The sequence below is a fragment of the Mya arenaria genome, chromosome 14, assembly GCF_026914265.1.
Source record: "Mya arenaria isolate MELC-2E11 chromosome 14, ASM2691426v1".
Lineage (NCBI taxonomy): Eukaryota > Metazoa > Mollusca > Bivalvia > Myida > Myidae > Mya > Mya arenaria.
In genome coordinates, this window is record NC_069135.1 from 26,728,876 (window position 1) to 26,750,521 (window position 21,646).

The window sequence follows — 21,646 nt, forward strand, 5'->3', positions numbered from 1 at the left end:
CTCAGCGGAATTAAAAAGTACCAACCTTTGAACTTTATGTTCACTGCAAGACGGTCGTATCAGCTCGCTAAGTTATAATAATTTTTAGTACATTATAACACGGAACGTTCGAACTGCCACACGAGTTCAGAAGCTGCATATTAGAACGAAGGAATATCGTCCCCAAAACCGTATAGCGAACATTTGTACCACAAATGTAATTTGCCACATGATGGTATCGCAAGCCAGGAGATGCTACCGAATGTTCGAGCTAAATCGCTGTCGTTCAATGCACTGCGTTTATAACATGTGTTTAAATGACTGTATTGACTACCGATGCACACTTATCCATTCCATACCAACAAATATAACACAAGTGGCCTTCGTAAAGAATACACATTCATCAGTGACTAGGGAACATCCAAATATTGCAATACGTAAGCGTTTATCAAACTCATAATCAAATTCAAGTTATGGCCAGTATGCATTTGTTGCCATTTTAATAACAATTGAATATGTAAACATTCTGCTCTTGTTTAGATTTCCGTCGGTGTGATGAAACATTTTTCTTAGCATTGGGGTTACGGGGTTGTTGAAAAAGTAGCACCATTTGACATTTGCATTCACTATACGGCTCTCGAAAATACTCGCTACTCTAGAGTCAGTGCATATTACGCTGAACGTTTGAAATGCCACTCGATTTCGTTCTGAACTGCCACTCGATTTCGTTTGAACTGCCACATGATATCTAAAAAAACGTATTAACACGTAGGACTGCCGTCCTCAGAAACGGTATTATACCACAAGTTTCGTTAGCCACATGGGGGCTATTGCAAGCTAAAACGCTGTTACCTCACTGCGTTTATAAAATGCATGTATCTATCTAATTTTAATTACTCCTAAAGTTTACTCCCATATTCATTCTGTCATTCAAATAGATTTACATAGTTACATAGATTTAAAACACTTCATACTAACTACACATATACAGCTTGACCTAATTTCTTAAACAATCACAAGGATTTTTTGAAAACGTGAAACTGTAAAAATGTATGTGAACTATTGTTTAAACTGCAAATCAAACACTGTCCAAACTTAATTTCCGTATGTTAATGTTGATAGCATGACTGAACTGCCAGTTTTAGTTCATTTCATTGGAAAGTAAAGTGAAACATGTCTGTTGACAGAACTATATACAACATGTACAATACCAATTTCATTTTAAGGTATGGGTATTGTGGCTTAACAAATCAACAACAGTGTTGACAATCAGTTTTCTGTCATTTTGATTCCAAATGCAGCAACAAACACATTTATCACCGTTATGGCAAATACGAAGCCGACGACGACATTGTTTAGACGGTTGGCGGTACTCCGTTCCTCTAGATTCTTGCCTTCCATGCTTCCGAGGACAAGAAGCATCACTCCGGTCACGACCTGAAAATCGAGATTCTAGCATTTTAATCGCCGTAATTGCAGATGCAAAGCCTATGGCAGCATTGTTGATAAGCTGGTTAGCGTTACGTTTTATCGCGATATGCATAAGGTACTAGGAGCAAAAACCCTTGTCACAATTCAAATGAGAGATTTGATAGAAATACAGTCATCACTAGCCAATGACGGCTGATAGGCTTCAAGTATGTGAAGAACGAACAAACTGTAAGCCAGGCCATATACTACACATAAATGAACAACATGAGTTTCTAAATCTTGATATTGACAAATTAACCAAATGACTAACAATTTTATAAGCGATTACTACACATGACATCAACAACATTGAAATTGTAATTTTTTAATGAAAAGTCTTTAACCTGGTAGAACATGAAAGCAACTGAAACTTAAATCGGAGACAAACTGTTTTTCTTGAATATGTAGTTCACATGTCAAGAGGTACTTTATACACATATATTGATTGCGTTGCAGAAAAGTACATTAACAGAAAGTTGTTAACACGTACCCGTCATTGTGCACGTGTTATTGGTCTTACCTGAAGTGCTATAGAGAGACATATCAGCACCAGGTTTGGGTAATAATACTCCGCGTCGGGTCCCAGACTGATGAGGGATTTAAGCTGGGAGGCGTTCGCCATCAGCAGCCCAATATCCAGGAGGCCCTTTGCGAGGGTCTTCTTAGTGGCGTAACTGTTGAAGCCAAATGGGGCCTTGCCGTCAGCCTGGTGTGAAAGCAAGCATTCTAGTTTAGTTTGTTAGTATGTACTTCATAAGTTTAGTTCGATTTTGATTATGCTGACTGTGAATAAGCTGATATAACTCTCGAGTTTGTACCTTGAGAATAAACCAGTGTCCTGGTATCTTGATTAAGAGGACAAGAGAACGTATCCTTTGTTAGCTGATGCTGCTGAAACCCCCGAAACATATTCTGACTATTTTCACTCAAGGATGTATTATTACTACTAGTATTACGTTAAACACCCTGATGGAATAAAACGTTTACGATCGAAAAAGTACAAAGACTATCTACAAACGTTGCATTTGGATAGACCAGGCATGTACGTCCGTCCGTTCATCGGGACAAACATGTTGTGCCCTAGGTGAGAGGCGTCGAGCTTATACGATTTCCATATTGTTCTTTAACTTTTTGATTTCAAACATCAGACATACTCATATGCGTGTTATGTTTATCCGTTCGACCGTGCGTTTGTTTGTATTTCTGATGCTGTCCGTACCTTGTATTTACCTAATTTCGAAATCGTTTCATCAAAATGTATTGCACTTACTGTTACCTGTTCCGGATCCACTTTTGTCCCTGTCATTGTTTTACCTAATTCTAGTACATGTATAACAAAGTTTCTTAATTATTTTGATCTTTTTTAATCCTTTTTTCGCGGTTATTCCAGATTTTCCCAGTTTTTTGTAGTTATAGAATTTTCGCCCAGATATATCCATCAACTTATAAAGATTTGATGGTACTCTCTTGTTTTTACATTTAAAAAAACACTGTGCAGATTGACACACACTGAGTTGTTCAATAATCTTGGACTGATTAGTTTCGTTTGGACAGATGATAATAAATATATTGCGCCTACTCCCAGATCGAAACCTTTATCTTTACAGGTAGTGTAATCTAGGCTCAAACTTCTATCGATCTTCACTTCACATTTTCCTGACTACGACCTACTTTTATAGCATCTACTGAGGCCGTTATAATGTGACCATTGTGTTTTGAAAGTCTCGTAACTTTGAAAATTTTAGGACGCCACTTTTTGGCGTCCACCTGTATACAATGCAATGTGCCCTGTAAGGCGTAAAAGTTATCGTTATGTCTACTAAAATTAAGTATTATTGTAGCAACACACATGATCTTATGTATGAAAATGAGCTTAAATACACACATTATGCTTTAATATATGATAACCTGAGTGAGAGACATGTCTCATTTTGGTATGGCTCTTTTGCAAACACGCCTTTCATTATAATACAAGTATTGAATACTTAGTACATGTTAAGTTATTATTAGTATTCATTCATGTATTAGTGAGTAAAACTATGCTACCAAATTAATGTTAAATTCTCTATTTGATTCGTACATAAAATTGAATCTTGAATATATCATTTTTAAAGTCTTAGTAGTACCCCATTTCGGTTATCAGGAATTATAATATTTATACTCGTAAAGTCCGTTTATCATCCCCGATAAGGCGACAGAGTCGTGAGTTCGATACAAAGATCAATATAAGAACAAATCAGGGCTTATCTCAGCACGAACGTAAACAAAATGTTCACGACATACTGGAGTGTTATATCATGTCACACTAAAGGCACTCGTTCACAGATTTGTAGTTGGCAACAAATCGTGTTATATTGCTATACAGCCTTAAGTTAAAACGTATACAAAGCACCTTCTAGTTAGATATTATTTTGAGAAGAACCTTGCACTAATGTCTTGGCATGATCTCATGACCACTTGGTTGACGCGCGATGTGCCCTTTTCACTCTAAAAGCTATAACATAATTGTAACATGACCTTGGTAATAACATGCAGGCTCACGTGCAGAACTGTGAACAAATTATATACATGTAGTTGTAACCATTTGACGTCAACTATGTTCACACGTCCGTCCGTGTGCCTGCCCATGAATTACGAGTCTAGTAAATCCATTCAGCTTGGAGACGTTGGTTTGATTTGGGTGTGTTGCATGTAAAGTGAAACTCGCATTTAAAATCAATACATACACATGTATAACAAACATAAATTTTGATATATAAACCTTTAACTGCTTACTAAATAATGCATTTATGAAACATATGAATACTTACTACTTATTACTGGTTACAAAATTGTAACCGTCAATATAATTGCTGAAAATAAATATTAAATGACTAGTTATGTGTGGTACATCCTATTTTTGAGTAAGAGAACATCCTTAACAATTGACAGCGTCCCTTACTGTCCGTCCGTCAACGTTTACATCTAAGTACGTTTACTTTCAAACCTTCGGGTTATAAATATTCCATAATTATATAGGTAGCAATACAGATGAATCAAACCGATCGAATGGTTTCGACAGTTATTTTCAATACATAAAAAGTCATAAATATTCCATCTCTATGTAACAATAAAGATGAATTAAACTGGATGATTTCTACTGTATTTCTTTTTGAACTTACTCCTCCTTGGTCCGATTCCACTTTTGTTCCAGACATTTTTTCTTTCCTTTTATTTTACTCTTGATTACACAGTTTCCTGATATTTTTTAATACTTTGATTTCGAAACCCTGTCTGTTTCGCTGTCATTCCAGATTCTCCCTGTATTGGAACGTATACTTTTCCGCCGTATATATTCATCAGCTGACGAACATTCATGATATCATCATTCTTATCATCGCTGTTTTTTATACATAAAAATCACTGTGCGGACTGACATGCGTTTATCAACACTGTGGGTTGCTTCCCAATCTGGGGCTGATTAATTTCGTTAGGACATATGACAATAAATCTAATGCGCCTAAACCAAACTAAAATATTTTATCTTTTCAAGGGTGTATACGCCTAGGCAAGAGAGAAATGTCCATTGATGTTCGATATAATAGTCTCTTTACTTTGGCATAGTTTAAAATGTATCAAAGTCGCCGTTATGCAAAAGTGACGATCATTGTATTAGAATATTGAAATCTTTTCGAAAGACAAGCCTTATTCGGCTTTTATCTCCAATACGAATACTGCTCAAACCATGCATTGTATATCGCTAAAACCATGCAATGTATACCGCTAAAACCATGCAATGTATATGCCAAAACCATGTAATGTATACTGCTTAAACCATGCAATGTATACTGCTTAAACCATGCAATGCATACGGCTAACACCATGCAATGTATACCGCTAAAACCATGCAATGTCTACCGCTAAAACCATGCAATGTCTACCGCTAAAAACCATGCAATGTATACTGATAAAACCATGCAATGTATACTGATAAAACCATGCAATGTCTACCGCTAAAACCATGCAATGTCTACCGCTAAAACCATGCAATGTCTACCGCTAAAAACCATGCAATGTCTACCGCTAAAACCATGCAATGTATATGTATACCGCTAAAATTATGCAATGTATACCGCTGAAATCATACAGTGTATTTCGCTAAAACTAAGCAATACAATGCAGTGATTATCGCTAAAACCATGCAATGCATACATAAAACAATGCAATGTATAACGCTTAAACCATGGGATGTCTACCGCTTAAACCATACAATGGCTCCCGCCTAATCCATACGATGTATTTCGCTTATACCATGCGATGTATTTCGCTTAAAGTATGTGATATATATCGCTGAAACCAAGTAATAAAATGCAGTGGATATCGCTTAAACCATGCAATGGCTCCCGCTTAATCCATGCAATGTCTACCGCTTAATCCCTGCAATGTTTACCGCTCAATCCCTGCAATGTCTACCGCTTAAACCATGTAATGTTTACCGCTTAATCCATGCAATGCCTACCGCTAAAACCATACCATGTCTACCGCTTATACCATACAATGTTTACAGCGTAAACCCTGCAATGACTACCGCTAAAACCATGCGATGACTACCGCTAAAACCATGCAATATCTACCGCTAAAACCACGCAATATCTACCGCTAAAACCATACAATGACTACCGCTAAAACCATGCAATGTCTACCGCTAAAACCATGCGATGACTACCGCTAAAACCATGCAATATCTACCGCTAAAACCCTGCAATGACTACCACTAAAACCATACAATGACTACCGCTAAAACCATGCAATATCTACCGCTAAAACCATGCGATGACAACCGCTAAAACCATGCAATATCTACCGCTAAAACCCTGCAATGACTACCACTAAAACCATGCGATGACTACCGCTAAAACCATGCAATGTCTACCGCTAAAACCATGCGATGACTACCGCTAAAACCATGCAATATCTACCGCTAAAACCCTGCAATGACTACCACTAAAACCATACAATGACTACCGCTAAAACCATGCAATGTCTACCGCTAAAACCATGCGATGACAACCGCTAAAACCATGCAATATCTACCGCTAAAACCCTGCAATGTCTACCACTAAAACCATGCGATGACTACCGCTAAAACCATGCAATATCTACCGCTAAAACCCTGCAATGACTACCGCTAAAACCATACAATGACTACCGCTAAAACCATGCAATATCTACCGCTAAAACCCTGCAATGACTACCGCTAAAACCATGCAATATCTACCGCTAAAACCCTGCAATGACTACCGCTAAAACCATGCGATGACTACCGCTAAAACCATGCGATGACTACCGCTAAAACCATGCAATATCTACCGCTAAAACCCTGCGATGACTACCGTTAAAACCATGCAATATCTACCACTAAAACCATACAATGGCTCCCGCTTTAACCATACAATGTTAACCGCTTAAACACTAACATGTCTCCGCTAAATCCAAACAATGCTTACTGCTTAAACCTTGCAATGTCTACCGCTTTATCCCTGCAATGTATACCGCCTTAATCCTGCAATATATACCGCTAAAGCAATGCAATGTTTATCGCTTTAACCATGCAATGTATACCGCTTCAACCATGCAATGTCTACCGCTCCAAACATGCAATGTATACAGCTTAAACCATGCAATGTATACAGCTTAAACCATGCAATGTATACCGCTTAAACCATGCAATATATACCGCTTACACCATGCAATGATTACAGCTTAAACCATGCAATATCTACCGCTTCAACTATGCAATGTATACAGCTTAAACCATGCAATGTATACCGCTTCAACCATGCAATATCTACCGCTAAAACCATGCGATGACTACCACTAAAACCATGCAATATCTACCGCTAAAACCATGCGATGACTACCGCTAAAACCATGCAATATCTACCGCTAATACCATGCGATGACTACCGCTAAAACCATGCAATATCTACCGCTAAAACCATGCGATGACTACCGCTAAAACCATGCAATATCTACCGCTAAAACCATGCGATAACTACCGCTAAAACCATGCAATATCTACCACTAAAACCATACAATGGCTCCCGCTTTAACCATACAATGTTAACCGCTTAAACACTAACATGTCTCCGCTAAAACCAAACAATGCTCCCTCCTGAAAAATACGTAAACTTACTGAAATAGATATATCCTGGTGCATAAATGCAGCGTATACACAATTATTATGATTGGTACAGAGCAAGGGACATGTCTCATTTTGGTAGGACTGTCATCTAGAGAATGTTCTTGTCAAAAGTTCTCATGACTAAATAATGAGTTGCATATAAACTAGTCTGCTCTCAACTGAGAGCAATATTTAGATATTGTGTATAATGTAAATGGAAACGAAAATCACTCTGGTTGTTTTAGAGGTCTTATTTCATATAGCAATATTTGCATGCGAAAATTATTACATGCTTTACCATCACGTGTGTATTATGTTTTATGTATTACATGAGTTATATAGCATTACTTAATTGCTATTGGTCAGAAAATATATCACTCCGCACGTATTTGGACAATTTAAATGGGAAAAAAAGAATTGTTTCATAGGTAATATTCCAGCAATTCATATGTTTATTTCTCATTTCGCTTTGATGATAAAGATTTATTTGAATTAGGTAGTTCGTTTTCCATCTAAGTCATATTAAAGGTGTGATACGTCCATATGAATATGTCCAATGGCTCGCTCACTAACACATTTCGAGCACTGGTTGAATAAAAGTGTTTATTATTTAAGGACTCATGATATACCCTTTATGTATAATTTTTTAAAATAAGAATTGTGAATTTGCGTGAAAACAAAATGAGAACAATTGAAAAGTTGTATTTTGTCCGAAAGTACATATGTTTGTTCTAGAATGGATTTTCTTCCGAATATTCAGGAATGATGTTTATCAAGATAATAGTTAAATGTTCATAATTTTGAATTATGTAAAATGCTGTTATGTGGAAAAAATGAATGTGCTTTAGATTGAAAAAAGACTTAAGTATTTTCGTGATACTGGGCCAGGGCTTCCATTGGCCAACCTATGAAATAACAAGCTAAATATAAGTATATTTACGGAAAAAAAATTACTTCAAAATACATCATATGCGTTCAATATTTTAAAGCATTTATTATAATATACTCTGCCTTATTTTCGAATAAATTTAGCATGTTGTGATAAGTTTTTGTGATATGTACCTAAGTGTTGCTTAATGTTAGCATTTAATCGAATGTATTGTGTATTACAATAAGTATATTCAATTTGCATGTGTTTTAACCTGAATTAACACCAATTAATCAAAGTTTTTTTCTTTCCATTATATACCCCATGTCGGTTTGGTTTTCATTTTGATGCAGAGACTCAAATATTTCTTATTTTTACAAAAAGGTTTTTGTTATCAGAGAATAAGTCGTAAATCCCGTTTGTGACATGGTCGGGGTTCGATACAAAGATCAATACAAGAATCAATCAGGGCTTATCTCAGCACGAACATAAACAGAGGGTCCTCAACAGACTTCATGACATATTTTCTTTTACGTTTTAAGTGCAAAGTCTATCTAAATTTATAAATTGATTTTATATTGAGGGCAAACTGAATCGGAGAAGTGCTTTTCATACACCTTCTTTGGTTAAGTTTAATCAACTTTGTTCTAGTTGTATTTTTCTCAAAACGTATTTTTATTATTTTCGAATCGGATCTGAATATATTAATACAACTAGTACTGTATAGTCTTGATAACATTGGTTGTTCAAAGTATTGGGATTATGTCAAAATTAGATGAAATAAGTGAAATCTTAATGATAAATTATGATGATTAATGATGTTCGTTTTGTCGGTTCCGATTAAGTAGTATTTTAGGTAATTCAGATTCTGTAATTTCGTGTCAACGACATAATTGTGGTTATTTGACAATCACTTTAACGAAAGATGTGCGTTTATAGATTTTAAGAAGAAAGTTATATTGAAGGGGCACAATATACATTAATGAATACTATTTTTAGCACTATCACGTTTAGCTCATTTGGATTCATTGATCAAAACAAAACAAAAACATATGATGTGTGTACAGATTGAAAAATATTAGCCTTTACAAAAAAATGTTCAATGAAAAGCTACGTAGGCACAAATTTCCAGTCACAAATGGGCCAAAATAATCAACCTTTATTGTGCTCCTTGAAAAGGTCGCCCGGTAAGACCCCACCACATGATGCGCTCGTAGGCTGCTACCTGTACGTTCGTCAAGTTGCTGATGTTGTTACTGCTGCTGCTGCTGCTGCTGTGGATGCTGCTGCTGCTGATGATGATGACCATCATGATGATCATGAGTGTTCAGACCAAAAAAGTTTGGTGTTCAACGCCACCAAAGTTAAAGCATAATCAGGCGCGTCGCTAGGTTTAATTTGGGACTACGCAATTGGAGGAAGATGTAGGTGTTTCATATTCGATGTTTTTTGGTATGACAAAAACTTCGACCTGTGAAAATTTCATCACGCAACTGCATATTTGCGTACAGTCAGCTACGCGCCTGATAATTGAGCATATGGTTTAACTTAAGAACAGAGTAACAAGAGAAATGCATGGATAACTAGAACAGAACATTAGCAATGCAGAAATCTTACAGAAGCTAATTTAATAATGATGCATAGTTTGCTTTATTTGAGATTGAATGATTGAATTATAATTTATAATACAATTATTCAATCTCAAGAAAAGCAACATCTGTAAACTGCTCATTGTACTATAATATAACTAATATTAGTAGTATAGGTCAGACAAACACAAATTAGGAAATATATTAACGTTAGTGTTCCAACTTTTGAAACTTACAACATACATATCATCAACATTATTCTGTAAATAGTTGATTAATTCATGAATAAGCTTTAGTTACCCTCAATCAATGGGAGGTAAGTACTAACAGTCATTGTAATTATCCTGTAGTATTTGCTTCCCTTGGGCTATCAAGGGCACCTACCACTGAAGACAAATACAGGGGAGTTAATTTCAAGACACAACTGTCAATCATGATGACGTCACAAAACAGCGCTTTCTAATTGAGCGCACCTGTCGGCAGTTTCAAACCAGAATGAAGGGGGCGGGGCTTTCACGTTTTTGGGCACATTTTGAAAACACAAAACACGTACAACGCTTGGTTACGTTCTTAAACATCTACTCACTCAAAAACATAGATAATACTTCCGTGTTGTGATAAGACGAAAATGTAAACACTCGAAATTGAATGATTGAGGAATAAATTCGGCTAGTTGGTTAAACAAACTTGAGTTGGATTTGAATGGATCTTGTGTTGAGTTAAAATTGTGTTCAGTTGGTGTAACGAGATTTCATGGATTTTACACACGCGTTTTATTGGATCTAACCCTACCCCAGGGCTGAGAGCCTGACCCAGGGATTTGAAGAAAAATGGCGACTTGCGGACCCCCGTACTCACCCGTGGACGACAGACACAAGGATCGGGATATGGTTTGAATATAAACAAATTGATTATGTCTCCTTTGTCAGGTTAAATACAACATCATGTTCAAGTTTTGGCTTTGTTGTTCATCATTCAACACAACTGCTATTTGCGTGGTTGGTGGTGCTGTCTAGTTCTATCATTTGATAATTAGATTGCAGTTCTTAATTATTTGTTTAAACTGTCATAATTTGTATTCGTCATAAAATTGAATAATTCATTTTAGTATTTACTAATGTAGCTCGTCTGTTTTATTATGCCTACAGGTTTTTTTGTGTCATTGGCATGCACAATTTTGAACCGTGGAACTCAAGCACAAAAAGATTCAATTGAAATTTGGAACTCAATTTGCCAGAGACAGTATGCACATAAATAAATGTATAGCAAGAGTCAATAAACATAACTCTGGCTTAGGTATTGTCTAAGTTGTGTCCCTTATTCATCTCGTAAACGATAGTTGGCGTTCGCTTGGCAGGAATTGAGGGGTTAATTTTAGGTCGAAGTCAAGGTGTCCACTATTGATGTACGTCTTTATCTGCACAGTGCAAACTATCATTGAATTTCAGATACTGATGGCTAAAGATTTCCCCTCTTGGTTTGTGCCTTGTAATGCTTTGATGTCGAGTCTCAGCTTTATGGCAATGCACACAATTTACTAAGTCACTTACTTTTACTATCTTAGATGGCGGAAGCTGAGGAGGTTCTGGTCAGGAAAGGAAAGGCGTGTAGCCGGTGTGTGGGGGCGTGTCCGGGATACGAGCCGCACTTCTGGAGGTATGAGCCTTGTCGATGTAGAATTCTGAGTGACACTTATATAGGTAGTTGATTGTGGCTTTGTGTGTGAGCGTGTGTGTGTGTGTATGTTCATTATTTGTAAAGGTAAGATTGTACTCCGTGGAAAAGATTATGTTTTAAATCATAATGCTCAAGTGACATTAAAATCAAGTGGAAAAATTAACAAAAATAGTCAATAGTAACAAGCCAGATTTCAACAGTCTGACCAGTTGGGTTCAGGGATTGACAGGTCAGTTCTATTTTTGCACCAAATAATTCTATACGTTAATGTGTCATATGGCTTAGCAAGTCCATGATCGTTCCAAAATATTCTTTTGGTCATGAATGTTGTGACTCATCGTATTCAGTCAAGTTGCGTTTCTTCACAGACAGCCTGTCTTCCCCAAATTGAGTTAGGAACATTCAGATTGATCTGTCTTTTGCCTTGATTGGTCCTTGGAACTTCTTAACATTGGGACATGAAATTGAATGTGATCTAATCAGTGTCGCAAAGGTGCATTTATTTCGATATTTTCAATTACTCATATCATGCATTGACGAAATATTGCATAAGTTTTATCTTTATAATATTTACATAGAGTGGTAATAGCTTAATGTTATCTATTATCGTACATGCATATTCTGAATGCATCTGTATCAGCTGACTAGCTGTACGTTGAATCAATTAATCATGAGGCATTGAGTTATCCTATAGAAGCCATTATGTAATGCAAATTGCATTGCAGTTTAAAGTTTCTTAATCTAATGTAAACAACTGTCAGATGATATAAATATTAAATTGAATTTGGGTGTATTTAGCAGAGTATTCCATTATAAATCATTCATTTAAAAGTGGGTTTCAACAGCTCTGATTACGATATTTAACACGCAAATTAAATTCTTTAATACGAATATTGCATGCCATACATATGATATCAGTCGTTAGACAAATAAATGAGAATTGTCGGTTTAATATTACTGCTGGGTGTGAACTATATTTGAGCATGATTATGGTCTACTTTTAGTTTTTAGATAAGAATTTGTGGTTAATTTGATTGTAGGTATGATTTTGTTTTCATTGTCAATTGATGGCAAATATCATAAATTTAATGTTACTCTTTCTAAACGAAGCCCAGGGTTTTCAGTGTTGTTGTTTTTCTGACTTTAAACGGGGCCAAACTGGGTAATTAAGTATGATTCACATATTTGGATAGTCAGGCCTAATCGCTTCACAGAATTTGATTGATTTAAATACAAAAACACACATGGGTATATATTTTCCAACTATTAATTAAAGCAGTTTCGTATGATTTATGTTCACTAGCTTAAAACATTGTTGAATGTCTCTCAACTCTTGAAAATGGCTTTTCCACAAGTGCTGCTTTTCCTATTTTCATTAATCAAAATTTAGAGGAGATTATTGCAATTAAATTGTGGAGGGAGAATTGAAAATCAAACACTCCAACAGGGAAAACTCGGCAGCTGCCTTTTGTTGACATAGGGTGATAGGGAGGGGGACTCTCTTTGTTCACTCACGCAAATTCAAGACAAACTTTTTATAACAATGCCACAAGTTTTTGGTTTCTGAATAATGAATGATAGGGTTGTAAAATTGTTTGAGGGCTCAGACTTAAAAATAAACAAAATGAAGGTTTTTTTTAACTTCAGATCTGTTTTACGAAGAAAAAAGTAGAGATGATTTAAACCATAACTCAATAAACCTTCAAAATGTTGAAATAAAACTTGGCGAACATGTTACCTGTGACAATATACACATGGCGTAATACATTTTTTCACCACTTTGATAATTGCATGGGCCTATGCCTTTCTGATTCATGGGGAAAATGTGTCATTCTGACTTAAATTGGGAATTCCATTTTTGCCTAGAAATGAACAAGAGCCGTTTTGATGTAATTTTTTTATTAATATTTTTTTTTTATTTTTAGATATATTTGAAGTTTAAGCATTGGGAATTCTAAGTGCTAAATTTAATTTCCAAATTTGTCTGAAAAAAAACACACTCTTGCTATCTAGTTTAATAATGTGTACATTTAATTAAGCTGGTAATGTCATTCCAAAAATCACTGACACCCAGTGTCACATGTATCAGCACTCATGTGGAATTTAACCAGTCTTTCAAACACGCCTTCATTTGTACTCGTTATTTTGAAATTAATCGGTCCCTTTGATTGCAAGTTTTCAATCTCAATTGTAAAAATCTATGCCTTTTTGGATAACGATCAGCTAATGATTGTATTTTGTGTCATTGTGATTGACTGAGGTCAACTTAGCCAAATATTAACAAGGGGTTTGTTTTGTGTAAAATTTTAGTTTCTTTTATAAACGGTTTAGCTTTTGTACAATTTCATAACCCATGGTTGATAAGTGGTATTCCGTTCCATCAGTTTAAGGAACACTTTAAGTCAATAATATATATACACCTTGAATGGAGGATTTTCTTTGGGTTGTTGCTGTGATGTACATTATCTTTTGATTTTTGAAGGAACAACTAACATATTTTAATGAAACACATTAGTGGGCCTTATTAAGGGACTTGACACAAGATGGTCCCAAACTTCCCAGTATTTCCACAATAAACAAACCTAGAATTGTCAATACAAGCTAGTAGTATGAGGCGATAATACATCACTTCACATGATCAAAAGAATATTTCGTATGAAAGTCAATTTACTGTGTCTTATACAGATACTTATACCAACACTATTTTTAAATTTTGTGTTATTTATGTATACATAGCAGACAAACCCAGTAAATTTCGAATTGGAAAAATAAACACAAACTTCGAAAGATGTATACATGTTTTACTTTTGTGTCGTAAGCAATGTGATACACAGACAGTTTACAAGAGTAATTAAGATTCAATGTGTTGTACACCATACGAATTTAATGTACGTTTTTGAAAATTCCCTTTTTCTTGCAATTGTATCTTCTTGTGTCTATAATCCTTTAATTAGCCTTACATATTTTAAAGGCTAAAACTCATGTGACTGGGACAGACATTTTGAGAGGACGTGGTACCTGATAGATTATGGGGGGAAATATTAGAAAATATTTTCAAAAGAGAACAGATGCCAAATTATGGTACCTGAAATATGGAGTAGAAACAGCCCTGATTGATTTTTTTTCTCTCTTTTTTTCTATGTTTAAATTTAATGCTCTGTTAAATAGTTCCTAAGGTTGTTTAAATAGTGTTTCATCCTGGTTTCTACCTTGATAGTGTATACTTGCTGTGCCTGGTAAAACAATCATTTCCCTTGTGATTGCTTCGGAACAGACCACTAGAAAAATCATCATACTTTTCCCAACAAATCGGCAGTTTCCATAGATACCCTTGAAGAAAACCAACAAGAGAGGCAAGTACTTCCTCATGATTTCAACATCAAATGCAGACCTAATGTTAATATGGAATAGTCTTCAACCAAACCCATTTCCGCTTGGAAGTTGTTAAAAATTCTAATAGATCATTGATTAGATATTTTTCTTCTGAAAAAAATGCTACCTGCATGCAGTTTTGTTAACATACAAACTTAATTTTTTACATTTTATATGCTTCTAAGTTACTTAAAGTAAAAGAGAATTTTAAAATTTGTTATTGTGTCCCCTGAAAAGGTGAAATGTAAATAAGGTGTCCATCGGTGTTGTATAAAAAAACTATTATTTCAAGGATTGTATTGTATAAATAAGTACAATAATCAATACCTACAATGTATAATATCCAGTCATGATATCATCATTCTATTTGGCATTGTACTAGGCATTTTCATCCTCCTGTGTGCAGTGTCTGGCCAAAGATTCTCAGAAATATCCTGATTACCATATTTAATACAAGGAAAATACTTGCCTATCACTCACATGCATTTTGTCTGCCAAGTCTGTGAAATATTACCCACCATCCTCTTTCTTATGTTTGAATAGCATGATAGCTCAACTGTCTTTAGTGCATTGATGATGATCATTATGCCGATGTCTCGAATACAAGAATTTTGCCTGCTTTTAGTGCCACTATTATGCCACCGATGTCGAATTACATGTCTGCGTTCCTTTAATAAGAGAAATTTGGCTGCATTCTGAATTGTTATCAATCATAATAAGCTAACCGCTGTCTAATATGGGGTTAGATGCCTTGAAGCAATGTTCAATATTCTTCGATTAGCTAAATTTGAAATCATCTCTCAGACAAAGTTGGCTCTCTGTGTAATATTCAGCGAAATCCAGAGAATAATCATAACGGAGCCAGAATATACAAGACAAAAATTCTTCCCTTGGAGACAAGAAGGGGGAAAAATTTCAAACAGTGTCAGACAAATTAGCTTTGTTTTGATGGAGTGAATGTTAATTGTTGAAATTGATAAAATGATTAAAAGTGATCAAATATTTTCATTTGTTATCAATCAAAACAAATTGTTATGCCAATTTTACAAAGAACTTAATGTTTTTAATTTAACATTTTTACTGATTTTTTAAATGCCCTGCATTGAGATTGTTTTCAATCTAAAAAGGCCAATCAGCCTTTCTAAACAACAATGCATATAGACACAGCCTTCACTGTTCCTTGTTACACTTCAAGTCCGTTATGTGCATTTCTCATATTTCAAGTGTTTGAGTTTTAATTACTTGTGTCAACACTGCTTGCATGCCCTTTAATACCTCAAAATTCCCTGGTAGGGTATGAATTCCAAATCGGATGAAGATTGGTTTTCCTTCTTGTTTGAGACTCAGAATATCTTGAAGAAAATTCTTTTTTATTAAGGAAAATATTAAGGAAAATATCATGGCAATATGTTGACGATCATGCATGCTGGGTCATCATTGGCAAATTTACACGCATAGTGGCACTATATGTGTTATTTGCATCTGAATTAGCAGTAGCATTGGCATTCTATATATGTATGTTGGATTAAGTATTCAGGCATTAATTTATATGTGTCTTGCAGTAGCTTTGTCATTATACATTGTATATATATGTCAGAAGTTTTGACATTATGTGTGTATGTAGCAGGAATCATAATTCAACATTTTGTGTGTCAGATGCATTGTCATAATGTATGTGTCAGAAGCATTGTCATAATGCATGTGTCAGAAGCAATGCATTGTATATGTTAGAAGCATTGACATTATATGTGCCAGAAACAATGATATTATATGTGTCAGAAGCATTGGCATTGTATGTGTCAAAAGCAATAATATTATATGTGTCAGAAGCATTGGTATTATATGTGCCAGAGGCAGTGATATTATATCTGTCAGAAGCATTGACATTGTATGTGTCAAAAGCATTGACATTGTATGTGTCAGGCGCATTGGCATTGTATGTGTCAGAAGCATTGGCATTGTATGTGTCAGAAGCATTGGCAATGTATGTGTCAGAAGCAATGGTGTTATATGTGTCAGAATTATTGATATTATATGTGTCAGAAGCATTGGTATTGTAAGTGTCAGAAGCAATGGCATTGTATGTGTCAGAAGGATTGATATTATATATGTCAGAAACATTGGCATTATATGTGCCAGAAGCAATGATATTATATATGTGTCAGAAGAATTAGCAATATATGTGTCAGAAGCATTGGAATTGTATGTGTCAGAAGCATTCACATTTTAATTTTTGACATTTTATGTAGTGTAATTAAAGATATTTTTATTCGAGCATATTTTCAGAATGTACCTCTTTGATGACTGTATGAGACCCACATTGAAAAATATGCTGCCGGAAGCTCTGCCACAGAAAACAAATTGTTTTATAATGCAAATCTTGGCCAGCATTGACCAGGAGGGAAATTTTATAACAAGTTGAAATAAAGTCACAAAATATTCTTCCATAGTACTACATAGATGCTCAATCCAATTTTTTAACTTGAAGGACTTGCACTCAGAGTGCTTATATACACTGTTATAAGTCAGAATATCATACTAACACTTGTACTTGGTACAGATAATAAAATAAGAGTTCAAGACTGGATATTTTTAATAAGCACTAATTACACAGTGGAATCACTCTTCTAAAATGAAAGTAAAGGTTTTGTAAAAATATTTGTTTTTCTATGTTTGGACTGGAAGTAAGTGCTTGTGAAGTGGTCAGACAGTTTTAATTTTCTCTGGTTTGCTGGACACTTCATGTAAAAGTTTGACCATCATATCGTGACTTTCAAAATTATGATTTATATATTAGCATTTTAAGACTCATTAGAAACATTTGTAAAAAAAAACATTTACTGATGGAGAGAGAATTCAATTTATTGATCTTGTGATTAAATTATTGGTCTAATTTTGCTCAACTCTGGCTAATGAAAGTTGCACTGAAAGTGAATTTGGTTTTGATTGCTATATATTCAACCCATTTGATGGGTTGTTAAATGTTCCAAAGTAATGCTATTATTCAATCATTTTCCCTGGGAATGTCATGATTTTGAAGTCTGCCAGATGTCTGAATTTTGATTTATTTAGAATTAGTTGTCACTTTTAGCTTAGAGTCTGATTGAAAATCCCAACATTTTGGCAGTTTAGTGATTGGTGATAATCCACTGTCATAACTGTGAAATGATGCCTTGCTTATGATGTAACAGTTGTTTTAAAAGGTTTTGATGTATTTTGTATGTTTTATGAGAACTGATGGTTGGAATTGAGAAATTAAAGAATGCCAGAATTTCTCTTACAGTACTTGACATTATTAGGTTATAAATTTTAAACACTACAGAAAAAAGGTAAAGATGTATGTAGAAAATCCTAAATTTTGAAACACACAAATGTATTTATATTAAAGCGTGTTTGCATGTCTAAATTTTAACAGTTATTTTCTGTATACACCATGGCAGAAATAATTAACTTCGAAATATTGCTTAAGGAATTATTAAAATGGGTATATTGAAAGGTACGTGTATTTGAAACCTTGATGGAAGAAAAAAACAATCTTATTCTTTAAAAAAAAACTATAATATAAAAGAAAGTTTATTTCCAGGAATGTTATTGCTACTTTCTGTGGGTGGCCATCCTTTCTGATATCCACAACCTTGCAGTCATGACCATGAAAGATGGATCTGTAGATGGCACCATGTTTGATGAGAATCTGTGCTGACACTAGCTACTGATAAGCCATGGGATTGGTCACATGGTCAACTTGTGTGGGAATTGATTAGGGGCCCCTGGAATCATGCCTTGCCCATCTTCGATAGGGGATCTATGATTAAGCATCTATGGCTGTTCATGTGTTTTGTTGGTCTCAAGTTTTTGAGTGGTCAGTGTTTAACTTGGACTTGTGCAGGATATAATAAATACCCAAATTAGCTCTCTACTTGTTAAAAGTAGCAAGAAAAATGTTGAAATTATTATGTTAAGAAAGACTTTTAATTAAAAAAAAATTACATTGTGCTCTGAAATAATTACTTACAGCTTTAATGAATTTGATTCGGATTGAATGTAATGAAACTTTTAATAAAAGGATATTGTGAATGACCAATACAAAAAATGTTTTTCAACTTTTTATTGCCTTCAGTAGTGAATAGCAGTGTTGAAACTCATTAAAGTTATATTGTTGGTTGTGGGGGAAGGAGTAAACACAATAACAAAACTGGACCCTACGTTTATATTGTGGCTAGAGCATAGATCGGGTCGTTAACATTTTATTGTCGCATAATTTGACCAAAAAGAAAAACTCTTTGAAAAGAAATGAAAGGCTCATCTTTCCAATTTTTAAGTGTCCTTCAATAAATGATGGAAATTTCTTTGGACGCAAAGTACTTGTGTGCTTGAAGAGTTTAAATTTTACGAGGCTTGTTGAGTGTTTGCATAGAAATTACAATTTATCTAGGGACATTTTCATGGACCTGCGACTGACGCTCAGAGCCATTGGCGAGAGTGTGCGTACGATTTAAAGGATTACATACCTATGATGGTCAATAACGATTGGTCAGTCATGAAACTTGGTATCAAAGTGAAAGGTGATTTGACTTGCTGTGTTGTTTAAAGGCTGAATGTTTGGACATTCCTAGGATTAGTTAAGAAGGGATCATTCCTTGTTTAACCATCTTCACTGATATTAGTGCTGTTCGGGATTACTATCTGTGAAATACTCTTGAATGTATTTACGTTGTTCAGTTAGTAAGTTGGATTTGCTTGTGAAATCAAAGGGTGGCTCTTAGCGGAATTATTTTCAAATTAATTACGTTAACTTCATTTGATTTACTGTGGACATGCAGCGTGTATATGTTCACAATTGAAAAAGGAATGTAAAAAAAAAAAACAAGTGCATTAATAACCTTTAAACAGGTAAATGTATGAACCTAATGGTTTAATCTATCAATTTCTCTATAGCAACTTTCCTCAAATTTAGTCATCATGTTTCCATCATCGCCTAGGAGAAGACCAAGTTTAAGTCCCCAGAAGACAAAGACGTCAACAGATTTAAGAATGCAAGATTTGGCGGCATTGATGGATTTTGATAGCAAACATCATTGCAATGGGAAATCAGCGCTTTGTCAATTGTAAGTACATGAAGATGATAATGTTCTATAATGTGTTAGTGTCAAAGATGTGTTATTTATCATTGAGGTTTATTATTTGTTCACAGTCACAAGCAAAATGCTGTATTCAAATATGAACTACAGGTTTATAAGTGTATTTTCGATATGAACATGATTTGCTGGTCATTTCCTAAAATGTGCATGTCAATTAATTCATCAAAGAATAACTTGAATTATGCATTTATAAATAATATTTAAATAGTTTGCATATATTTTGGTTAATTCTTATGCATCTTTTCCTAGCTGAGCTCAATGTTATGAGAAAGATTTTTTTGTTTATCATTCTGATGTAAATCATGTTGTCTTGGGGTCTGTAAGGGACATTTATGTTTTCATTGCAATGTCATTAATTGAAACCATTTGTCCTTTTTCACCTGTACAACTTTGATGTTTGTTTGCAGACGCCACATGGCTCAGATTTGTGGGGATTAAATCAGCTAGAGGCTTGCACTAGACAAAGTAAGCTTCTGCTTACACAGATTAGGGCAGGGGCTAAAACTTTTCCTGCTTACTTTTGTCATTATCATCCTTTGATTATCTCTCAGATATAAGGATTAAAATTACCATTCTTAGGCCAAGTTGACCCCATACGGTTTTGGGTCATGGGAAAATCTGAATAAAATAGTTACTTATAGGTAAGCCATTTTAAATTTCTTAAGATTTTAAATTTAAACCAAGACATTGAAACTATCACAACATTTTTGTAAACAAGAGAATAATCTAAAAATACTTTTGTGATCATCTGTAAATATGATATCAGAGATATTTTATTTGTTTTGTTAAGACATTTAAAAGAGGTATTGAATTGTAATTTAATTGAATAAGATATTAAAATACTGTGGTATCGATGACATGATAAGGCACATTTTTAAACCTGTTTGGATATATATAATGCGAAAATATTTTGAAAATATTTAACATATTCAGATTAAATGAAATTAAATATTTTACTAATTGATTTTTACGTACTTTGAGTGTAAAGACTATTGTTTTTAGGACTACCGGGGTACTTGTTTAATTGGGTAGAAATTTAATTATCAGTTATTGTTAACCCAATGTCTTTAAATGGTAAGAGACCTTTAATAGTAGAGACCTATAGTGGGTTTTAAATTTAAAATCTGGCCAGTGCATGTTCATGAAATCAAGTAATTTAAAACAGAAAACGAGTGATTCAAATCTGATTGCAAAGCCACCAGGGAATGCTTGTAATAGAACACCATTTAATATTTTCAAACATGGCCCACAAAATGTAATTTATTCATCAACAGGTCTCTCTTTCATGAATGTACTAACTTGACCCCTCTGACCCCTTGACCTCGGGCCCCTAGGAAACTCAATAGGGACCAGGATTCACTGGGCCTTATTTTTATATCTTTCCCAAAGG

General features: G+C 34.7%; 2 protein-coding genes across 2 annotated transcripts in view; one reads left to right on the forward strand and one right to left on the reverse strand.

Moving 5' to 3' along the window:
• Window positions 1-871: 871 nt before the first annotated feature.
• Window positions 872-4,809, reverse strand: LOC128218547 (ninjurin-1-like). The gene is made up of 3 exons (XM_052926239.1): window positions 4,611-4,809; window positions 1,970-2,155; window positions 872-1,416 (listed from the first exon to the last, which is right to left on the reverse strand). Exons 1-3 carry the CDS (start codon window positions 4,644-4,646, stop codon window positions 1,249-1,251), a joined length of 390 nt encoding a protein of 129 aa, XP_052782199.1. The 5' UTR covers window positions 4,647-4,809; the 3' UTR covers window positions 872-1,248.
• Window positions 4,810-10,595: 5,786 nt separating this feature from the next.
• The window catches only part of LOC128217677 (prickle planar cell polarity protein 3-A-like), a 62,152-nt gene continuing 51,101 nt past the window's right edge, over window positions 10,596-21,646 (forward strand). The window contains exons 1-2 of the mRNA XM_052924982.1: window positions 10,596-10,959; window positions 11,634-11,725. Of these exons, the coding sequence (XP_052780942.1) occupies window positions 10,900-10,959; window positions 11,634-11,725 (152 nt within the window). The 5' untranslated portion in view covers window positions 10,596-10,899. The remainder of the gene's footprint in view (window positions 10,960-11,633; window positions 11,726-21,646) is intronic.